Below are 20,554 nucleotides of genomic sequence, written 5' to 3' on the forward strand. Positions count from 1 at the left end.
AACCATACTAATAAGCAAAAATTACTTTAGATTAGATTTAGAAATAAGAGTGTTGAACTTCCTTCTCCTGTATCCTATTCTTCTTTAATCCAGAATGGCAGCACAGCTGAAAAGTTTGTTTGAGCTGCGCCCTCTACTGTACAGGCGTAAATGAGGTTTATTCATTTCACTTTTGGTGTGAAACAGCCTTAACATTTGCTAAAATTCGAACTTTTTTTGTTGTTACTAAAAAACAAACAAGCAAGCCTAGGCCAGGTGAGAAAAAGTAACACAAAAGTAATGTAACGCATTACTTTTCATAAAAAGTAACTAACGCAATTAGTTACTTTTTTAGGGAATAACGCAATATTGTAATGCATTACTTTTAAAAGTAACTTTCCCCAACACTTGACACAACATTAAAAAGTTACCATAGTTTAAAAACCTGTAATATTGAGCTAATACATATACAAAACACAAACCAACAGATTCTCACCTGAAAGGTTATCCCATTTCTTTGGGATAACCTTTGGCGGTTTCACAACCAGAAACTGCGCAATGTTGTGGCATCATTGATTTCTTTGAGTGACGTCATGTTGACCGTTCCACGTGTCTGGAGTGGTCGAATGTGGCATCTACGTATACATATCTATGGTCACCAGTGCTGCGCCACTCGTAGTGGCTATGACGAGGGATGTAGAAGAGGGAGAGGGGCAGGGGCTTGTGCTGTCTTGCAGAATTAGATCTTAATGCAATTTTCAGGCACACAATTAATTGAGAATTAATGCCATGGGCCAATTTTAAATAACAAAATCCATTTATGACTTAGAAAAGGGCACTTATCTAGTCAGACACCAAAAGGGCAGATGCTTGGGGACCACTTGGGGTCTATCTGTGGCTGTGCACGTCTGTCCTCAGGGGTATGCGTACCCCAGTTTGAAGACCACTGGTTTCTCCACTACAGCCAGATGTTTCTTCATGCAGCTGTGCAGTACTTGAAGTCTCTTTCTGTGAACAGCTACCTTGTTTTGATAGCTGGTGTCTCTGGTGTATTATGGAGTGGTTGTTTAATAAATGCACACCGACATTCATGATTCAGTGTAATTCAGTTCACGTAATCAATTCTGTGGTAGTTTTGGTTCAGATAATCAACGCACTGCATATTTGAAAGTTAAATTTGGTCATCTATGTAGAACCATCTTTGTATATTTTCATCTAATGAATTGAAACCATGGCATGTTGTGCTCTGCGTATCAGCTTTTCTTTTTTTGTCATTGACCTGTTCTGGATGAAACACTTATATCTGCACACCATTAATTTGCACTACATTTAAAGTCTGTTGCTGTGGAGACCGTATATCATTGGTCCCTCTGTGGTATATATGTTCTGTACTTTCAGACCATTTTCACACTTGGGTAGATGGCTACCAGCATGCTTCAAAGCACTGCACAAACCTGGAGCTATTCATGTTTACTTGCATTTTATTTTACAGTATGTGCACTTATGTGTACTTACAATATACTTACCTAAGAAAGTACTAATATACAGTAACTACATGGGTTAAGGTTAGGTTCAGGGTTAGTTATTGTAATTACTATAATAAGTACATACATGTATGCACATGGGGAACAGGACTGTATTCAGTGCTAAGTAATTTTACATTAATAATAATAATAATAATAATAGGTGAAAATAGAAACTGTTCACAAGCAACTTTGTGTTCACATTAAATTTCATAATAATCTCTTATGACATTTAATTAAGATTGATATATATATATATATATATAAAGTATTCCTATATATATATATATATATATATATATATATAGAGGAAGTATTTATGCAAATTGGATGCCATGAATGTTCATCTTTTAAGAGCTAAAGCTCACAGATCATTGTCTACTGTCTAGGTAGGCAGCTCACTAAGTTTAGAGATGCTTTATGGCTTAATAAAATGTAGTTTTCCAACACATGAGAGCGCAGGCGCGTCAGTTTGGCATAAAGGAGCCAAACCTCACATGGACTCTCCATTTGCGCACAGGATGCGCTGGAGAGGAATATCACCGGACCAACAGTATAAACCGTAGTCATGGCAATATGTGGGCACTTGAATTTCAAACTGCGTACGAAGTGATTTGATAACATGTCTGACGCAACATTAACTCCGACACTCGATGTAAAGTTTCTGGGCGACTCTCCGGAGCGCAACAACACCAGCACCGCTCCGGAGCATCCACACTTGCATTCAGGCATCATTATCGCCACCGTTTACGCGCTCCTCATTATTGCTGGACTTATTGGTAATGTGACGCTCATTAGAACGTTTTGCATCGTGAAATCCATGCGCAATGTTCCCAATCTGTTCATGTCGAGTCTCGCTCTCGGAGACGTGCTGCTGCTGGTCACCTGCGCGCCCGTGGATGCCAGCAAGTTTCTGGCGGATGAGTGGCTCTTTGGGCGGATGGGTTGTAAACTCATCCCGTTCATCCAGCTGACGTCGGTCGGAGTGTCGGTGTTCACGCTCACAGCGCTGGCAGCGGACAGGTAAAGAGATCTACATCAGCCTCGGTTCAGAAAGCAAAACAATACAATTTCAGTTGAAACGTCTTTTTAATATAGGCTAATAAATTACTATAGTAATCACCGCAATGTGTTAATGAAGCAAGGTCCTCGAAATAATTAGAAATGACTAATTATCACCTCATTAACATAAACACTAATGTAAAATGTCACCAAAATGATTTTCTTTTTCAAATTCTGTATATTATGATTAGGCTGAGTTCAGCAAAAGTGGGAAATCAGGTAAAATGGGACATTAATTTTCATGATTGATTGCCTTTTAAATATCAGGAAGCGATTAAAATGAGTCATTAATAATTACTTCCAGACTAGTCTTTGTCACTTAATCATTATGCATCAAGCTTGAGAATGGACATGTTCTTCATAAGCATAAGCCTCTATTAAAATAAAAAATCAGCTACAAAAAATATTATTGTGGTTTTTAAATAGTTATTGAATGGTTAATTATATGAATGGTTAATTACATAAAATGTGTATAAGTACTGTTGCAGTACTGGTTAGTTTGATAGACCAGTAACTAACCACCTGATATTCCATCACAACCATCTGTATGAAATGCTTTTTCAAGTGGGGTCATAGCCTAATTCTTCTGTCAGTCTTAATAGAAGAAAAATGTAATGCAACAGGTAATCTATAAACTTAAAATCACTGTGCCACTTTTGCAGATGATCCGTCGCACTTGTCAAAACAGTTCAGGTGAAAAGCGTGTGTTTATAAGTATGTTTTTATCACATTTTTTAAATGTAATTTTTATGGTAAGGAGGTTGCAGCCTTACAAAAAAAACCCTCAAAAGCTGAGAAGCTACCAAAACTCTGACTTTTGTGTAATTCACAATGTAAAAGAGAAAAAGTATAATTTTAAGGAAACCCTGACTTTAGCAATTCAGATCGGAACTTATTCTATTCTATTCTATTCTATTCTATTCTATTCTATTCTATTCTGACATATATAAACATCTGTATTTGTATCCCATGTACAGAAGGATTCAATTTTATGCCTTCTTGGTCTGTTTGATCTCTTGAGGAAGTGTGCGACTTGGTGTGTGATAGAAGCAGGTGAACGGAAATGAAAAATAACATGTCTAATGATGGAGAAAAATGAACTGCTTCCTCTGCCTGTTAGTGTTGATTCTAAAGCACTCAAGAGTAACGACTGCACCTCCAGAGCAATGGATCAACTGAGGGTCGAGTTGCTCTCGGGTTAAATGAGAAACAGTCGATAGTGTGGGGATGTGATTCATATTTTTATAAAATCAATGTCAATCAATATTAAGAATGATTATTGTTCTTTAAGAATTTCTAAAGTCATTAACAGAAAATAAGGTGCTTAGAATATGAGTCAGAGATTTATTAGTCAGTTTTTTGTTTTTTTTTGCCATTGTCGACTTTGACGTGTTCACTGAGGGGTTTGTGAAGCACTATTCTTTTTAAAGCTGCTTTGGATCTGCTTTGGTATATTGTGAAATGCAATTCAATTCCATGTACAATTTTATCTCCCTCTGATATAAAGAAAATGATTAAGCAGGAAGACTGTTCCATGATCTATGTGGTGGGAGTCTGATTAGCACCAGAGGCTTGATTTCATATTTAGGTGAACAGCAATGAGCAACAGATGGCAGATGGAAATCACAGGTGGGAGGATCTTTTCCTGTGGTCTGGATAGGCCTACTGGGCTTCAGATCAGTCATAGACTAATAGGCTATTCTCACTTCTGATAACTTTTTTTATTACATCAATCCACAATCCAGGGGTCTGATACTTCCTAATGTGCAACAGTGCCCATCCACCTTTATTCCACACAAGTATTTTTTTCCATTCCCATAAGGATTTTTAAAATAACTATTTGTTAAAGAGTTATAAGCCGTGATCCAAACCAACCAGCTACGAAGTGAATCACAATATTACAAACTTTGATTTGAAGTTTGTAATGTTCTGAAAATATTTGAAAATCAGACAAAAATATCAAGGTACAAAATGTTGTACTTAATGGCTCAATAATATCACTTAATATATATATATATATATGTGTGTGTGTGTGTGTGTGTGTGTGTGTGTGTGTATGTGACGTGACAGGTCATTTTTTTGTCCAAAGGCCTTAATAAAAATAAAAAACAGATAAAGATATGACATCCAGTATATGTAAGGTAGTACAACGAGATCTCTTTTATTGAATCCAAAAAGTTTTAATTATATTTTGCTACACATAAAGGTATTTTAAAGATTATGAAGTGTCAAAAGGTCATTTGGTTTAACTGTTCAAAGGCCAATACAGCCATTTCATTTGTGATTAAATTATCTTAAAATGCAATAAATGTATATATTTTTTTATTCTGGCATGATTTTATAACATCATATATTAACATAGTGCAAAATGGTCTTAAAATTATGTGTAGAAGTCGTGGCTTTGTGATGAGAAAGAATGTCCGGAAAAATGATTTTCATTGATGTCATTCGGAGTAACCAATATAAAGGGATCATTTTGGATCAAGTCATGCGGTCAATATCATGTGACAGGATGTGACATCATTCAGACACCTGAAAAAGGACCACATGGTTGTGAAGCAAAGTAACTAACTCTCTTTTAACTATTTGAAAAATTAATGTTTTTACTTGCTCATACGCGTGTCCCGAAACATCAGGTCATTTGGTACAACCGCTATAAAACATGGAAAATGTTGTAATATTTTAAAAACTTGTACTAAATATAAAATGTTTAATGTCTTTTCGCTAGCTAGCTATCAAGCTAGCTAGCTAGATATCAGCCTGTTAGCAGCCTTGTTTGAAAATAACGTCATTCAGTATAACCAAAAGTGTCAATCGGTAAAACCGAAATTTTGGTTAAACCGAATGGCTTTTTTGGTGACAGATTTTGTCCATCTTGTAAAAAATTATGAAAGCAGTGTTAATTGATTACAAAAATCACATAATCTCATTGATAACACTTAATAAAACTTCAAAATTAATTATATTACACTTTTAAAAACCTTATTCGTCAATGACCCATATATATATATATATATTTAATGCATACAAATATTTAAGTATTTTGATGACTCTATATCATTTGAAGTCCTTCATGGGAGTGGGCAGGCACTAAAGTTCCTTTTGTCACATTTGCTTGTAGCAAATCTCTGATTGGTGGAGTTTTTTTGTAGAATCATGGGTAATGCAGTTTCTCACCAGGATGCCTCCGGCTAAACACGATTATTTAAAAAAATAAGTTGAAATAATGTGGGCTAATGTCTTCAAAAAAAGCATACCATTGATTAACTTGTTGCTATAAGCACATTTTTGGTTATCAGCTGATAATTTTAAGAAAACTGTTATGTTAGGTTACATACAACTGAACTGAACTTTGAGACACAGCTGTTCATAGAGATAAAACGACGGTTTGCAGACCTCAGTTGCACGAGAGTCCCTTTAATTTATCACGCCATGTTGCATCAGTTAATTAGTCACAAATTAGTCACATCCTCTCAGCCAAATAGTCAGATTTTCTTAAGGTAAGAGTCTTAATTAAAATGGCTCCTTCTGTTCATGGTGTCTTTTTCTGTCTCTTAGATACAAGGCCATTGTCAAGCCAATGGATATCCAGGTATCTAAAGCTTCGCTAAAGGTCTGTCTGAGGGCTGCGTCAATCTGGCTGCTCTCCATGGTCCTGGCCATTCCTGAGGCAGTGTTCTCCGATCTCCACACCTTCCACATCCCAGAAACCAATGAAACTTTTAAAACATGCGCCCCGTACCCTCACGCTGGAGACCTGCACCCTAAAATCCATTCCATGGCCTCTTTCCTCATTTTATATATCATTCCTCTCTTCATTATTTCTGTGTACTACATCTTCATTGCCAGGAGTCTGATTGAGAGTGCGATTAACATGCCTGTGGAAGGAAATGCGCACATTCGGAGGCAGGTGAGTGCAATGGTCAAATGCTTCAGCTGTTGAAGTTAACGGTTTAATGGTTTAACAATGAATATAGCTGAATAACTTGCAACTTGCATTATACCAAAATTTTTCTAAATGTATTAAAAGTCCAGTGACTTATTTTCCTAGATTTTAGTATACATTATAATCAAAAATAAATAACACTAGGTTATGCTTCAACCCTGGTATTATATATTTTTCTTTCTTAAAAGCACTGTAGCTAAATTCATTTTGTCACTTTTTCTGATTCATACAAAATATCCTAGATTTACTTCATTTAATCTAATATACCCAATCATACATGACGACACACAACACACATAAAGGCCTAGTTATAATTTTTGTATTTACAACCAGCACAATGTAATTTTAAAATATATATTGTTTTGGGGGCATTTAGAATTTAGGCTTTTCCATGTCATGTATAGTTTTTTTTTGTTTGTTTGTTTTAGCTTAACACACAAACTTATATTTTATATTATTAAACATTATATATATTATATTTTAAATTTTTACTATATCGAGTAGTTGTAATATTTGTAACATTTCCATTGCTGAGTTTGAAAATGCCAGAGTTCATGCAGAGAGAGCATCTGTATTGTTACAGTGAACCTCCGTCTCTGGTTGTTGAAATCGTTTTTGAAAGGTGATTCGGTAGCTATTTTTGAAAAGTATTCACAATACAAGATGAGACCGGAAACATCTGGGGCCAGTTGCATAAACAGCCATTATGTTAAGACTGCGTCTTAAGAGACAATCAGTCTTACATTTTGGTATTAAATTAGACCAGTCTACGTTTTTATGTAACTAACTTTAAAAAGTTATGAACAGTCTCAAAGAAAAAAATGTGATGATTAACTTGTAAGACTAGTCTTAGCAGTTCATGCAACCGGCCCCCTGCTCTGCTGTTCTATTGTTATGTGAATAATACAGTCTGTATGCATTTGAAAGGAAACTTATATGTAAGGAACCATTTATACAAAATGTACCTTTATCAAAATGCTGCTTTTGTTATTCTTCATCTATGAGACCACTTGGTTTTTACAAGTACCTGGTTCATATATTTCTTATGATTTTTTTAATGAATTATATTAATCATGTTTTGTTCAGATGCAAACTTATTTATTATTAGTAGTTAAATAAAGCTGAAGTGTGTAGTTTCTGTGCCACTAGTCTCAGCAAATGCATTTGGAAAAATTATTTGTTTTCAAAAAGGTTCTTAAACACTCCCCCTGTCTTCCATTGGTCTAACAAAAAATTAGTCCCGCCCCAAATCACACCATTGGTTGAGCCAATGTTGCTGTGTCAGACTGGTTAGACAGTTAAAATGGCTGTAAAAGGAGAAAAAGGTATTATTTTGTTAGGACAACCTGTGATATTTATCTCTCTGCTTTCTGAACCCTAGATTGAGTCACGGATGCGGCTTGCCAAGACAGTGCTAGTGTTCGTGGGTCTTTTTGCCATCTGCTGGCTCCCGAACCACGTGATTTACCTCTACCGGTCCTACCACTACACAGAAGTGGACACCTCAATGGCCCATTTCATCTCCAGCGTGTGCGCACGTATCCTTGCCTTTACTAACTCTTGTGTGAATCCCTTCGCTCTCTATCTGCTCAGCAAATCCTTTAGGAAGCAGTTCAACAAGCAGCTTTGCTGCTGCTGTCCGTCCATCTCTCTGCGTTCACAAAGCACTAGGCGTAACAACACGCGACTGAGCTCACTCAAAAGCACCCAGAACCACTCTGTGGCCAGCTTCAGCCTTGTCAATGGCAACGCTGTCTGCCATTCGAGCTAAACAGACATATTTAACTTTTTCTTCAGAGAGATATTATAGGAATAGTTCACCCAAAAATAAAGATGTACACCTTGTTCAAAAATTTCCTTTTGCATTCCACAGAAAAAATAAGGCTTTTCCTTTAAAAACTATTGAAATAACATGTTTAGTTTAAGAGACAACAAGAAATTGGGAATGTTATATGCCTGTTGGCTGTTGTTGGATTAGATTTTGACTTCTAATTGTTATTTGGTCTTTTCTTTCTGAACAAATGAAAATAGATTCAAAAATTAGGACAATGGAATATTTTATGGACATTGAGACTTTCAGTTATTCGTAAATGAATTATAACTCATCTGAAATCAATGTTGTCTGTTAATTATTGCAATTTCAGCTATTTAAATATAAATTAAATATAAATAATAAATAATATATACAATCATCTTTGCTTGTCTGTAATAAATATGTTTAAATTGAGAGGTACGGGCGCCTGCAGGATTTCATGCTCCATGATTTTTGTTGCCAAATCACTAAAAAATTAAATTCAAGTTTTTATTTTCTTGAATATGTATAGCATTCCTGTAACTATTATGCACTTCTATTAAACTTAAGTTGAGACACTTCAGATCAAACGATCAGTGAGAGCAATAACTGTATGTTCATATAGGAAAACAACCTCAAAAACAGCACAGGTGAACACAAAAACACTTTCGGTGTGAATAAATGCTGTTTCACACTGGACGCGCAAGCAGAGCAGAAGCAGCACAGAAGGTGTTCGTATGTAGAGCAGAAGTCAATTGTGCTTTCACGCTGGCAGTGCACAGCTGAACCAGGGCTTGTGTACTGCAAATACAGACAAGTATCATCTATTGTCACCTTTTTGAGGTGTTCTCCTCCGACCACTGTCTGCAACATGCTTTGATTTATGATACTCTGCTCTGATGCAGCCGTGTTCCCCTTGCACACATATTATATATGCATATAAAATGCTGTATATATGATAAAAGTTTTCTTAAAGTTAATCTATACCTCTAGTTTTAATAATTTAAACAAGTTTTTGAGGTTTAGGCAAAAAAAACAGGTGTATTTTGACCAAGAACAAGGCACTGTGGCTTGTGTCGAAACGATCACCACACTGCTGCTTTACACAACAGCCATGTACCAAAAAATGGAAAAGTTTTTCCTTTACGTTTTTTGCGTACAGATTACAAAACGCTGTCAAAACGATCCCTATTCACACGGGTCCGCGAAAGTGACCAAAAACGCTGTGTTTGGAGATGTCACTTTGTAAAGAAACAATACGTGCCTATGAACTAAACACATAATACGTATGCGCGTGACGTCACCGTTTTGACAAATTCGTGTTTTTGTAGTTTACACAGAGACGATAATGATATCGTTTTCAAAAACTTGCACTTTGAATCCCGTTTTCAAATCTTTGTATTTTGGATGGACCATCATACTTTTTTCTCCCCTAAAACTTGTTAGTTTCTGTATGAATCACATTGTAAAAATCATACGAAATCAGTACGACAATTTCTAATGAGATCAGGTTGGAATATCCAGTTCATCCAGCTCTGTTTGTTCTCTGTGTTCTTAAAGGATTAGTACACTTTAAAATGAAAATTATCCCAAGATTTACTCATCCTCAAGCCATCCTAGGTGTATTTGACTTGCTTCTTTCTGATGAACACAATCGGAGTTATATTAATAACCAAGCTTTATAATGGCAGTGAACGGGGGCAACGAGTTTGAAGCTCGAGAAAGTGCATCCATCCATCATAAACGTACTCCACACGGCTTCCGTATTCAACTTGCGAAGAAAGTGTAATGCCTCTCGCAGTTCAAAACACTTCTGCTATGTCCTACACCTTCCGTATTCAACTTATGAAAAAAGCGTAAATGACGTCGCGCCAGTTACGTTTTTTTCATAAGGCAGTCTGGCGGAAGCTTGATATTTTACTTTATAACTTGTTAAATATGGATATTTTTTACACAAACGCATTGCTTCGCTTCAGAAGGCCTTTATTAACCCCCTGGAGCCGTGTGGAATACATTTATGATAGACACATTTTACCATTTCACTGAAAAGTGACAGACTTGAATGATAAATTCACAAATGACCGACATCGCTGGTTCAGTCGACAGAAATATGTGACACACATAATAACTGCTAAAATATTAGCAGAGAAAAGTTTCTCTATAGACAGTCGAATCACTTGCACAGTCCATACAGCCATACACCTGCAGGCGCCAAGAGAGGCAAATCCATTTTAATGTGAAGAAATTAAGAAATTTTATGTAATTTTATTTGCAATATTTGGGTATATATATATAGATATTTTTCATGGTGACTTGCAGTTCTAATGTGGTAACTGGGACTGTGATTATTCTAAATATTTGCAATGGATAAATATTTTTCATGGAGATTTTTGGTTTTAAGTTTACAGAGGTAACTGTATCAAATGTGAACAAAAATAGTCAGTGTCTTTGTCTGCTTTACAAGTAAAAGTCATTTTAATGGAGCTGTATTGATCATTGACTGATGCTCTGCTGTATTATTTAGTCAGTATTGTGTATGGTGAATCCTGGGAGAAATTGGCTGGGGTTTCTGAAGGACACATGCTTTTGTGGTGCCTTTAGGGAGTATTTCTCTGTATTTTCAAGATACAGAAACTATTTCCTCCATTGCACTTTTGTGACTCAATCCTTCATAATGCTTTTTTGATTGTATTATTTGAAAAGCATACTGTAGTAGCAAACTGATTATGCCTTTTTTGTAAATGGTCATAGATTCCAGTTCTTTTTAGCTAAAAAAGGACACTACAAGATGAAAAGAAAACTTTTTGACCTGTAATGAAGTTAATGTGGATGCAATCATGTTGTTGTTGTTGTTGTTTTTGTGGACTTGTGATCTTGTTTCACATGAAGAAACTCAAGTGTATTTGACTTTGTGAATAAAGTGGTGCATATTACATATGGTTGTCCCTTTTTGAAAGCTTAGTGTGTACAAAAAAATATAAAAGAAAAAAGAAAAAAAAAGAAAAAGCAGTCAACTACAAGAAATAGAGAGCTGAAACTGTGGGGAAAAAAGGAGAAGATGAAGGAGAAATATGTTGTTTTTCCTTGTAGAGTGATGTAGTTACAACATCAACCAACAGGGGCAAACTGGACCATGCTTAACCTTGACCTCTTGGATGAGACAGACAATCAGTGCATGATTGTTAATCTGATTAATGAGAAGGATAAAAGCAATGACATTTAAATGCATCATGCAGAACACACAAATATGAGCTTTCATTAAACCATATGGGATCAAAACTCATTTGGAGGTCCCCAGTGTTTGTCCAGTTCAGATATTTAATGCTCAGACAGCTGATGCACACACATAACCTTTATGTGTTTTCTTCTTCTTCTTCTTCTTCTCTTCTTTAATTAGCAAGCCTAGCAGGGAAGAAATCATTTATTTTCTCACCAAGTTCACGTTTGGATATAAAATAGAGAACATATTAGAGATAAACTCCCTCCATTTAACAGAGCCATATCTGTCCCTTGGGGATATTTGAGGAGATTAGATCAAGTAAAAATAGATGTATGGGAGCAAAAAGTGGTGTTGAAGTCAGTCAGGCATTTTAAGAATGGTTGTACTGGAAAATTGGTGTTTTCCCACTGTTTCTTTCTTTGCTGTCATATAATCAACCTGTTATTAAATGTTTTTCCATTTGGCAGCAATTAAAGACATAATCTGTTTTCCTTCACTCAACCCATTATGACTAAGTTAACCAAAACTAAAGCCATAAAAAACAAGATTTTTGGTACTTATATAAAATAAATGTTAACTGACATAAAAACCTTTCTCATTTTGTATTAAAATAAGTAAAGCTGAAATAAAAATGAATAAAAACTCCTTTGTAAAAACATTAAAACTATTAAAAATGACAAAAACATAACAAAAATGACTAAAAAGTTCATTAAAATTCAAATTAAAATGGAAAATTTAATATTGAATTTATATTGATTGTTATTAATGTTTCCTCAGTTTAATGGAGGAATGTGTTTCTGTAGCACCAAACAGAATTGCGAAAATAATAATTTTCAAACAGGTTTCTTGACCACTCCCCCTACATGTCATTGGTTGGGCAGACAGATTGTCCCACCCCCAAACTCTATTGGTTGAGCCAGTGTCTGTGTATAAGGCTAAAAGGCTTAATTTAATTTTTTTAGTGAAGTAAAGTCAGTTTATATTGCAAGTGAGTGTTTATTGTAATAAATTAATGTTAATGTGAGTTAATGTGAGTTAATGTGAGTTGTGATCAGCAGGAATAATGATAATTAAACCAGAGTGGTTGTATTTATTCAGAATGATGCTATATTAAGTGAACAAGTGAAATTGCAGTCATACCTAAAAGCGCTATGTGTTTTCAAATAACTTGGCATTTAACATTTTCCCTGATGTGGGTTTTGACTTGTCACTTTGCATCAGTAAGTGCTTTGCTTATGTGCATGTGTGTGGTGGGGGGGAGGTTGCGCGTGCTTTTAGAGTGAATTTGCACTTTTAAGTCCTTAATTTGCACTAAAGGTCAAAAATGACAAGGTTGGATTTATTGTCAAGTGGTAAAGGGCTGACTTGGAATCATATTGACCTGGCACAAAATGTGCCTTCATGTGTCCCACACTGCTGCAGATGCAGGTCAAATCAATGTAACAGCATGTTTTAACATGTATAATGAATGTTTGATCTTGTATTACAACATTACATAACGTCACAGATGGCCACTTTGCACTGAGCTAACGTGGTGCTATGCTGAGCTCACTGAATCACATGTGCTCAAGTGCATTGTTTACAAGTCCAAAGACTTGAATACTACATATATAATATATTTAAATATATCTTTTAATTATATGTTTTAATAGATAGATTTATTATGCTCTTATGCATTTATTTTGTTTAAAATACAGTAAAAAAACAGTATTTTGTAATATATATATTTTTTTCTATTATAATATATAAAATAAATATTTAATACATAAAAAGTTATTTACATAAAGTTGTAATCATTTATTAAAAAATGTACTTCATGTGGTATCATCTAAATTAACTGGTAATATTATTTATTATTTAATATTACTGAATCAAACTGACTACACTGACTGGAATGCTAAATGTGGGTCTATTTTTGTTCTGTAATGGACAATATCTTTCCATCACTCTCTGCTGGCTGCTCCTCTGAGTATGTGCAAAGGGCTGTGCACTTCCTGTAAATACCTCATCATCAATATCAGGGCATCGTGGGAAATTTATCAAAGCAGTTTGGCAAGTACTGCAACAACAACATACGTGACTGGATGGCACAACATTTGCTGTGCATGACTCTGTATAACAAAATATCTACAGATATTAGGAGTTTCAGAAATTAAATTTGTGTACAAATGAGAGCTTCCTGCCTACATAACTGTGTTGTGTCATGTTTTACGAGGCTTCCGATCATTCTCTTAATTATTCTGTTGCTTTGGTAATCTGTCAATTTCTTAGATAAAACCTTGCAAAAACAAGCTATAGCCTTTGATCTTTTATCAGATATTTTACAAGCTTCTGTCCTGTGATGCTATCACTTTAATTGGGTAAAACATTTCCTGAGCTAACATGCCAGATTTGTGGACTGTACATAAAGCTTTGCTTTAGAAACAAAATGTGCCTGTAAAGAGCCATGTCATACACAAAGAAAAATAATAATTAAAAAAAAACCTTTATAAACTAAGAATGACTAAGAAACAGAAAAAAGAAACTTTGGTCTTGGCGAAATAGATCTGCTATAAGCTGCCTCTATTGCTATTTCTGCCATTCTATATTGTTAATATAGTCAAAGCTAAAAGGTATGACACACAATAGGCTTTTTTTAGAAAGTAAATTTTAAAAGAGTAAAAAGAATCAGTAAATTATGAATAATTTACTGCCATTGTGTGAATAATATGTAATCATGTAATTCATAAAAATTGATTAAATCCTGTAATCTGATTATGAGCATTTTAAAACACAATATAATGTAATTACAAGTACTACATTTTTTGAATCTGATTACATAATCTAGATTACATGCAGATCTATACCATAAAAGTAGATGGATGACGCACCCTCACTCTCTTCCACTGTAGAAAAGTAAAGCCTCCAATGTCTCATTATGGCGCTGACATCTTGCGCTGATTACGCAAACTCGGAGCCCGAGTCTACGCAATAGTGAGCGAGAAGTGGAGGTGCAATATCAAGGCCCCGCCCACACTCCCGCAGAATTGGTTATTACAGTTTACTGCAGTTTACTCATTATGTCGTGTGAAACAAACAGTTATGGAAATGTAGAAATTAAGGTTAAAGCACCAATGTCTTTTCTGAAGATCCCAAAAAAAGTCTGTTGGCGCCTCAGTGACTACTTCACTTTAAATCTCAGCTGTCAATCATGATGTCACACCCCCGTTTTTACAGCATCGAATAACTAACTCAAACCAAACTTATTTAAAAAACGAACACTTGATTTTATATCAGCGTGATTAAAAACTACCTAAAATGACAGAAACCGTCTTTGGAAGTGTAATTTAATTATTTCGTTTGTCTCACATCCCATTAGATTACATGGAGAGGGCGGGGTTTATGACCTATACTGGATCCAGCTACCTGGGGGCGATCAAAACGTTTTGGCTTTACTTTCCAGGACTTGTGCGGCACACTTGATCTATACAGGTGAAGCTGGGGGAGGTGGAGGGTTTCTGAAAGCACGCTGCAACTGCTACAGCAAACGCTGGCCAAGTGTTTGAAAGCTGAGCAGTGAGCTCATTGGCTGCTGATACAGCAGGAACCAATTGGCTGTGCCCTATAGAGAATGATATGATTGCAAACAGATTGAGCATCAGCTGTGCTATCTAGAGTTCCATGACAGAAATTTGTATTTATAATGCTACAAATGACTAAATTTTATCTGCCAGTTTAAAGTGATATGCAAGGAATGCAATTCAGTAACTGCAAAAAGACACTGTACTGCCTTTTCCACTTCATTAGGCAGAACAACCATTTTCACAAACAAACTCTGCAAATAATAACAAAGGCATCACAAAAACCTAATTATCTCATTAGAATGATTTCATGAGTTTATTACAAATGTTTAAAACTGTTTCTAATTGTCATGGGACTGGGCATCTCAACAAAGTCATACAAAGTAAGAATCCTCAGAGAAATCTACATCCAATTGGCTTGGCTATATAAAATTACTTCTTGTTTTCCCAACAAAACTGTTCTCAAATCATGTGAAGTAATGTACACTAAATGATGAATGAATCTTGAAAGGTGATATCCCTTTTGACATTTTCTTCTTTTAGATTTGACCATGCTTGACCTGCATAAAAATCATTTATATGTGGGACAATGACATCAGCAAAACAAAAACCCATCTTTGAAAAGGTCTGTGAAGTGAAATGGATTAAATGCAGAAGTGTCAGGATGAAGCAGCTGGAAAATAAAGCCCAGTACAGAGCCTCAGAGGACTGAACACTTGCCAGTGAATTTGATTCTTAAATTGTTCTTTCTTCTCTGAATGACTGGCAAGCTCTGAAGTACATGGTTGTTATGTCTTGACACCATCATCTGAAATAAAATGCTTGACTGGGCTGTTTTCAGCTGTTGTCAAAAATGAAAGAATGATCGAAAAAAGAAAATGAAAAAATCAACAACTGTTCACTGCTTTGTGTAAAGGCTATTGAGTGAAGGGAGATACAAGGAGATATATATATATATATATATATATATATATATATATATATATATATAGTCACATGAGTCATATAGACCACAGATTGAAATGACGTCCAGTTATGTTTTAACAATTTTCAATTTTGGGTGAACTATCCCTTTATTAAGAAACAAGTATAGAATCATATATACTGAAATGAAATGCATCAAACTAATATCTGTAAACCAATAATCCAGTCGATGTGTCAGTCCATAAAATAACCCAGTAATCACACAGCTTTTAAATAGTAACAATTATATGTAAGTGCAGATTGTTGTGAATAGACATAAAAGGCCAGTAACTTTTCATGGATGCTGGCTATGTGTATTTCTTGAAAAGCACGCCATTTAAAAATATGTTTCTTTGTATGCATCTGTGGATTCTGAGAAAGACCCCTGCAATTACTTTCTATATAAAAATTGTAGGTACATTTCAAAATCCTGTTCCTAATAAAACCCCTCTACAAGAAAGACACTATTTTGTGATGCATTTTGTCCTGCTTTGCTTATGCGAGTGAGGAATAACATTATACAGAAATAGCACAGCTAGAAAAGTCCTCTGCTGTCCACCTACATGCATCAGGAGCAGAGTGTAACCAAGATGTGATTATTATATAGTCAACAAAAAGCCCTTTAATTGACACCATATATAATTTCCTTGTTGCTTTAATTGTAATTATGCCTGTGAATTGATTTTTTTTTAAAAACTAATCACACAATTCTGTGAATATGATTGAACAAACATTTCAACATTTCAACAAGACTACTGTTTTTGTTTAACATTAACAACAATTAGGCCTACAGAACTTCATGAATGTAATAATAGTTTTAATGTCAACAAACAATGATCCCATAAACCCATAATAATAAATGTCTAATTTGTTTGAATGAGAATGAGTCAGGTCACTTTAGTTAGGTTATGACAAATCTTATTTTAAGTTTTAATTATCATTCTAAATAAGAAATAAAAATACTAGTCATATTGATTTTGTAATCTTTGAGATTAATTTATCAACCAGTTAGATCACTTTGTGATGGTCCTTCATCGGGTCTCGCATACGCCATAATCTAATGCATGCTTTCACATGTCGTTATTACTGTAAATTTGAGATGATAACCTGTGACTCTGAATTATTGGTTTCTATGGCAAAACAAATCTGCAGCGGTCAGGTGGTAACGTTACAGGTGGTATCAGGTTCGAGAAAACGCTTTTTAAGGCCAAGCCGAATTACCCACGACAAAAGATGACTGTGTTGTCGCCTCGTGTCGGCTGTCTCTTGGTCAAAAAGCTGCACTCGAACATGTGCATTCTGGACCTGCGAGTAAGGAAATAACTGTCTATATCAAAAGGTAACGATAGTCTACATTCAACATTCATAATGGGAAACTCGAATCTAGGACTGCAGATATACAAAACGTAAACAAAGTAGTGCTTGCTTACCATTTTGAATATCAATCATGTGGATTACTTTCTTCATTCCAGTCATCTCATGTTGTTATGACAATATTTGCGTATTGGAATGCTCAGGTAATTTGATGTAAAATTAGAACTGTTCGCTTTCATCATTTTTGCTGTTATAGGGGTTATGCGCAATCTAACTTCCGTATTCTGTAAAACAGATCAGATCGCTTCCAGTTTAGGTCTTGCGTATGTGCCTCATGAAAAAAATCAGCTGTTTTATTCAAGATAACTTAAAAGGAGCGAGCAAAGATAAGCATAACTGAAGTCCCCCGAATATGCAGATTGATATTTAAAAGCTTTTTTAATTTTTCTTCTTCACACTAACGTTTATATATTTAATAGAATAAAACACCTATAACAATGTGAACTAGGTACTGGTGTGAACGCACCTTAAAATGCCAGCCTGGTCTCATTGTTAATACGTATTAATACGTAACTTTCAAAGACACAAAACGTACATTTTTGTATGTTTAGAAAGGTGCTAAAACGTACAATATTGACGTAATTATGGCACTAAAACGTAAAAATACTTGTTTTTACAGCAAAAAAACGTAAAATATTTACGAATCTGTCATGTCATAAAGATATATGAGATCCCTAAACCCCATCCCGAACCTAAACCTACCCATTTTATACAGAATGTTAAAAGAATAAAACATAAAGAACAGAAATGTGTAGGAAAATGACAATTTTAGTAAAAATATAGTGAGTAGTGAGTATGGAACACACACACCTGGAGCAGTGGGCAGCCATTTTTGCTGTTGTGCCCGAGGAGCAATTGGGGCAGTTGCTCAACGTCATTGCCATAAAAACCAATGTAGATATTCCAGGGAAAAAAGACCAGCATGGGACACACAAATCGAATCTGAACATTCACAATGTCACTCCAAATCCGATTATTTGTGTATCCAAATGGATTCTGGGATGTATAATGATTGACTGTCCACATTTAGATCAGATTGCAATTGGAAACACAAACAACCAGATTTGGACTGACAGTGTGAACATTGCCTTTGTAGACACCAGTGTGAATAACGCGCAAATCGCATGAGCATAAAAACACCAGCCAAGAAAATGGGGGGGAAAACATAGGCTCAGGAAGTGGAAAAAAAATGGATGCTACGTTAATTACCTTAATTATTTTTAAGTGTTAAACCGCCAGTATAATCACAGAAATTAAGGTGTCATTTTTCAAAGCCTTAAATGTTAATCTTTTTGCAAGGAAAGCCAAAGATCCTTGGAAACAGTTAATAGTTCAATGGCATATGTGAAACAGGCTTGTATGTTGTTTATGTGGAAACTTCAATGATTCATTTGGGTGAGTGGCTAGATAACAACCGGTTTATTTTTATCTACAATTTTTCTGGAACATACAATGCTAGCCATTGAAAGTATTAGGCATATTATGTTGTTGTCATGAAATTATAACCCTAATAATAAAGAATTGCATGTGATTAGTATGATATTATATGAGACAAGGCTTTTTTTATATAAACAAACAAAAAATACAAAGTTCAAACACTGTTTAGTTCAGAGGTATTATCAGCAAACTTTAATCTGGAAATATTGCAAACATGCACACTAAAATGAAAGTTTACAAAAGCAGATACACCCCACCTTATCTTTGCTCCTATATTGCATTTCATAAACACTGGAAAGTTCAGATGTAATGAAATTTTTTTCCACTCATGCCAAAAGCACAACAAAAGCTGCAACAAAATTATGGCTTCAGCGTTTGCTCGTGTACTTTATATATAAAAGACAATAACCTACGCATTGTGCGTCTCCTTTTCAAGAATGTAGGCAGAGAAATAGATGAAAGTCAGGAGGAAAAAATATTTGTGTTTTCTTCTGCAAGGTTTTAATCTATTAAAAAGCTAATGTACTGAAAGTTAAAGTACACTGACAAAACATAAGTGTTAATGATACCCGTTTAAGGCGATTCAAGAAATTTTTTAAAACTTAAAAGTAAATTTTTTGTTTATAATTTGATGAATGCACATTAAATGTCTCCTTGTTCTTATGATCTTTACTGGACTGTACATTTTTGAACCCCCCTCTGGGGCTAGTAAGAAAATTATATCAGAGCCAGACAGAAATATCTAAACAAGATCAGAGCTTATTATAAGTCATAATCTTATAGCTTAGAAAGTGCACAGAGTTCAGACAGGTTCAGGACACTGATATTTCAGTATGAATTAGGAACGCAGACATAAACAGCCACGAGACACTCTCATTTTCCATATTTTGTTGTGCCTTGCACTTTTTCTGTGCCCTGGAACCTTTTCATATAGCTAGGAGGTCACATGCCGCCCATTCGCACGCCGACAAGCAGTGTTTAGTTGTGACAGGCTGACCTGAATAAGTGTCTGTGGCTCTTTCATGAATATGTTGGCGAATGTTGTGTGGATATGCCGGCACTGGAGCTTCAAAACTGTAAGATGAAATTGAATCTCTACGGTAAGCATGATCTCAAAGACCATCAAAAAAAAGGAGGTCAGTCTGTTGTCAAAACTGTTTTATACTGAACAGTTTCAGGTTTCTATAGGCTGTTATATCCTAAAATTGTGTTCTCAAATTCAATACACTTTTCTAATAAGTAGCAAACAGCCAAAATTAATCAGTTCTTTTCACAGTTTGAGCATAAGTGGTTGTGATTTTGATTGCTTTTGGGCTTTTTTAGGTTTTGATTAAAAACACAAGACAAACAATAATGTTTACTGCAGCCAACAGAATAAATCCAGTTATAACAAATAAACCTGATTATATGAATTTAAATTAAGAAACTATCAAAAAGCAAGTTTATTATCAGTTAATTTAGCTTAATTTTTCCTATTGTCTTGTCTGATTTTCATTTGCAGTTATTTATCAAATGTCTATGAAAAGGTCAGTAGCTTAAAAGAGATGTTTATTTTAAAATGATATAATTTTCCTTTATTTTAAGAATTCATTGTTGTACTATAATCATGCTGTAACTTTCTGAACTTTCAGAAGGAATGAACACAATGAAAAAGTTCTCTGATAATTAACCTTCAGAGTTTGTGTGGCTCATTACAGC

General features: G+C 35.0%; 1 protein-coding gene across 1 annotated transcript; it reads left to right on the top strand.

Annotated features, from left to right (window-relative positions):
- Nucleotides 1-2,023: 2,023 nt before the first annotated feature.
- grpr (gastrin-releasing peptide receptor) lies at nucleotides 2,024-11,237 on the top strand. Its single transcript, XM_051913410.1, has 3 exons — nucleotides 2,024-2,525; nucleotides 6,123-6,474; nucleotides 7,892-11,237. The coding sequence occupies exons 1-3, from the start codon at nucleotides 2,125-2,127 to the stop codon at nucleotides 8,279-8,281; spliced, it is 1,143 nt and encodes a 380-aa protein (XP_051769370.1). The 5' UTR covers nucleotides 2,024-2,124; the 3' UTR covers nucleotides 8,282-11,237.
- Nucleotides 11,238-20,554: the final 9,317 nt, after the last annotated feature.

Source organism: Ctenopharyngodon idella, chromosome 11 (assembly GCF_019924925.1).
Source record: "Ctenopharyngodon idella isolate HZGC_01 chromosome 11, HZGC01, whole genome shotgun sequence".
Lineage (NCBI taxonomy): Eukaryota > Metazoa > Chordata > Actinopteri > Cypriniformes > Xenocyprididae > Ctenopharyngodon > Ctenopharyngodon idella.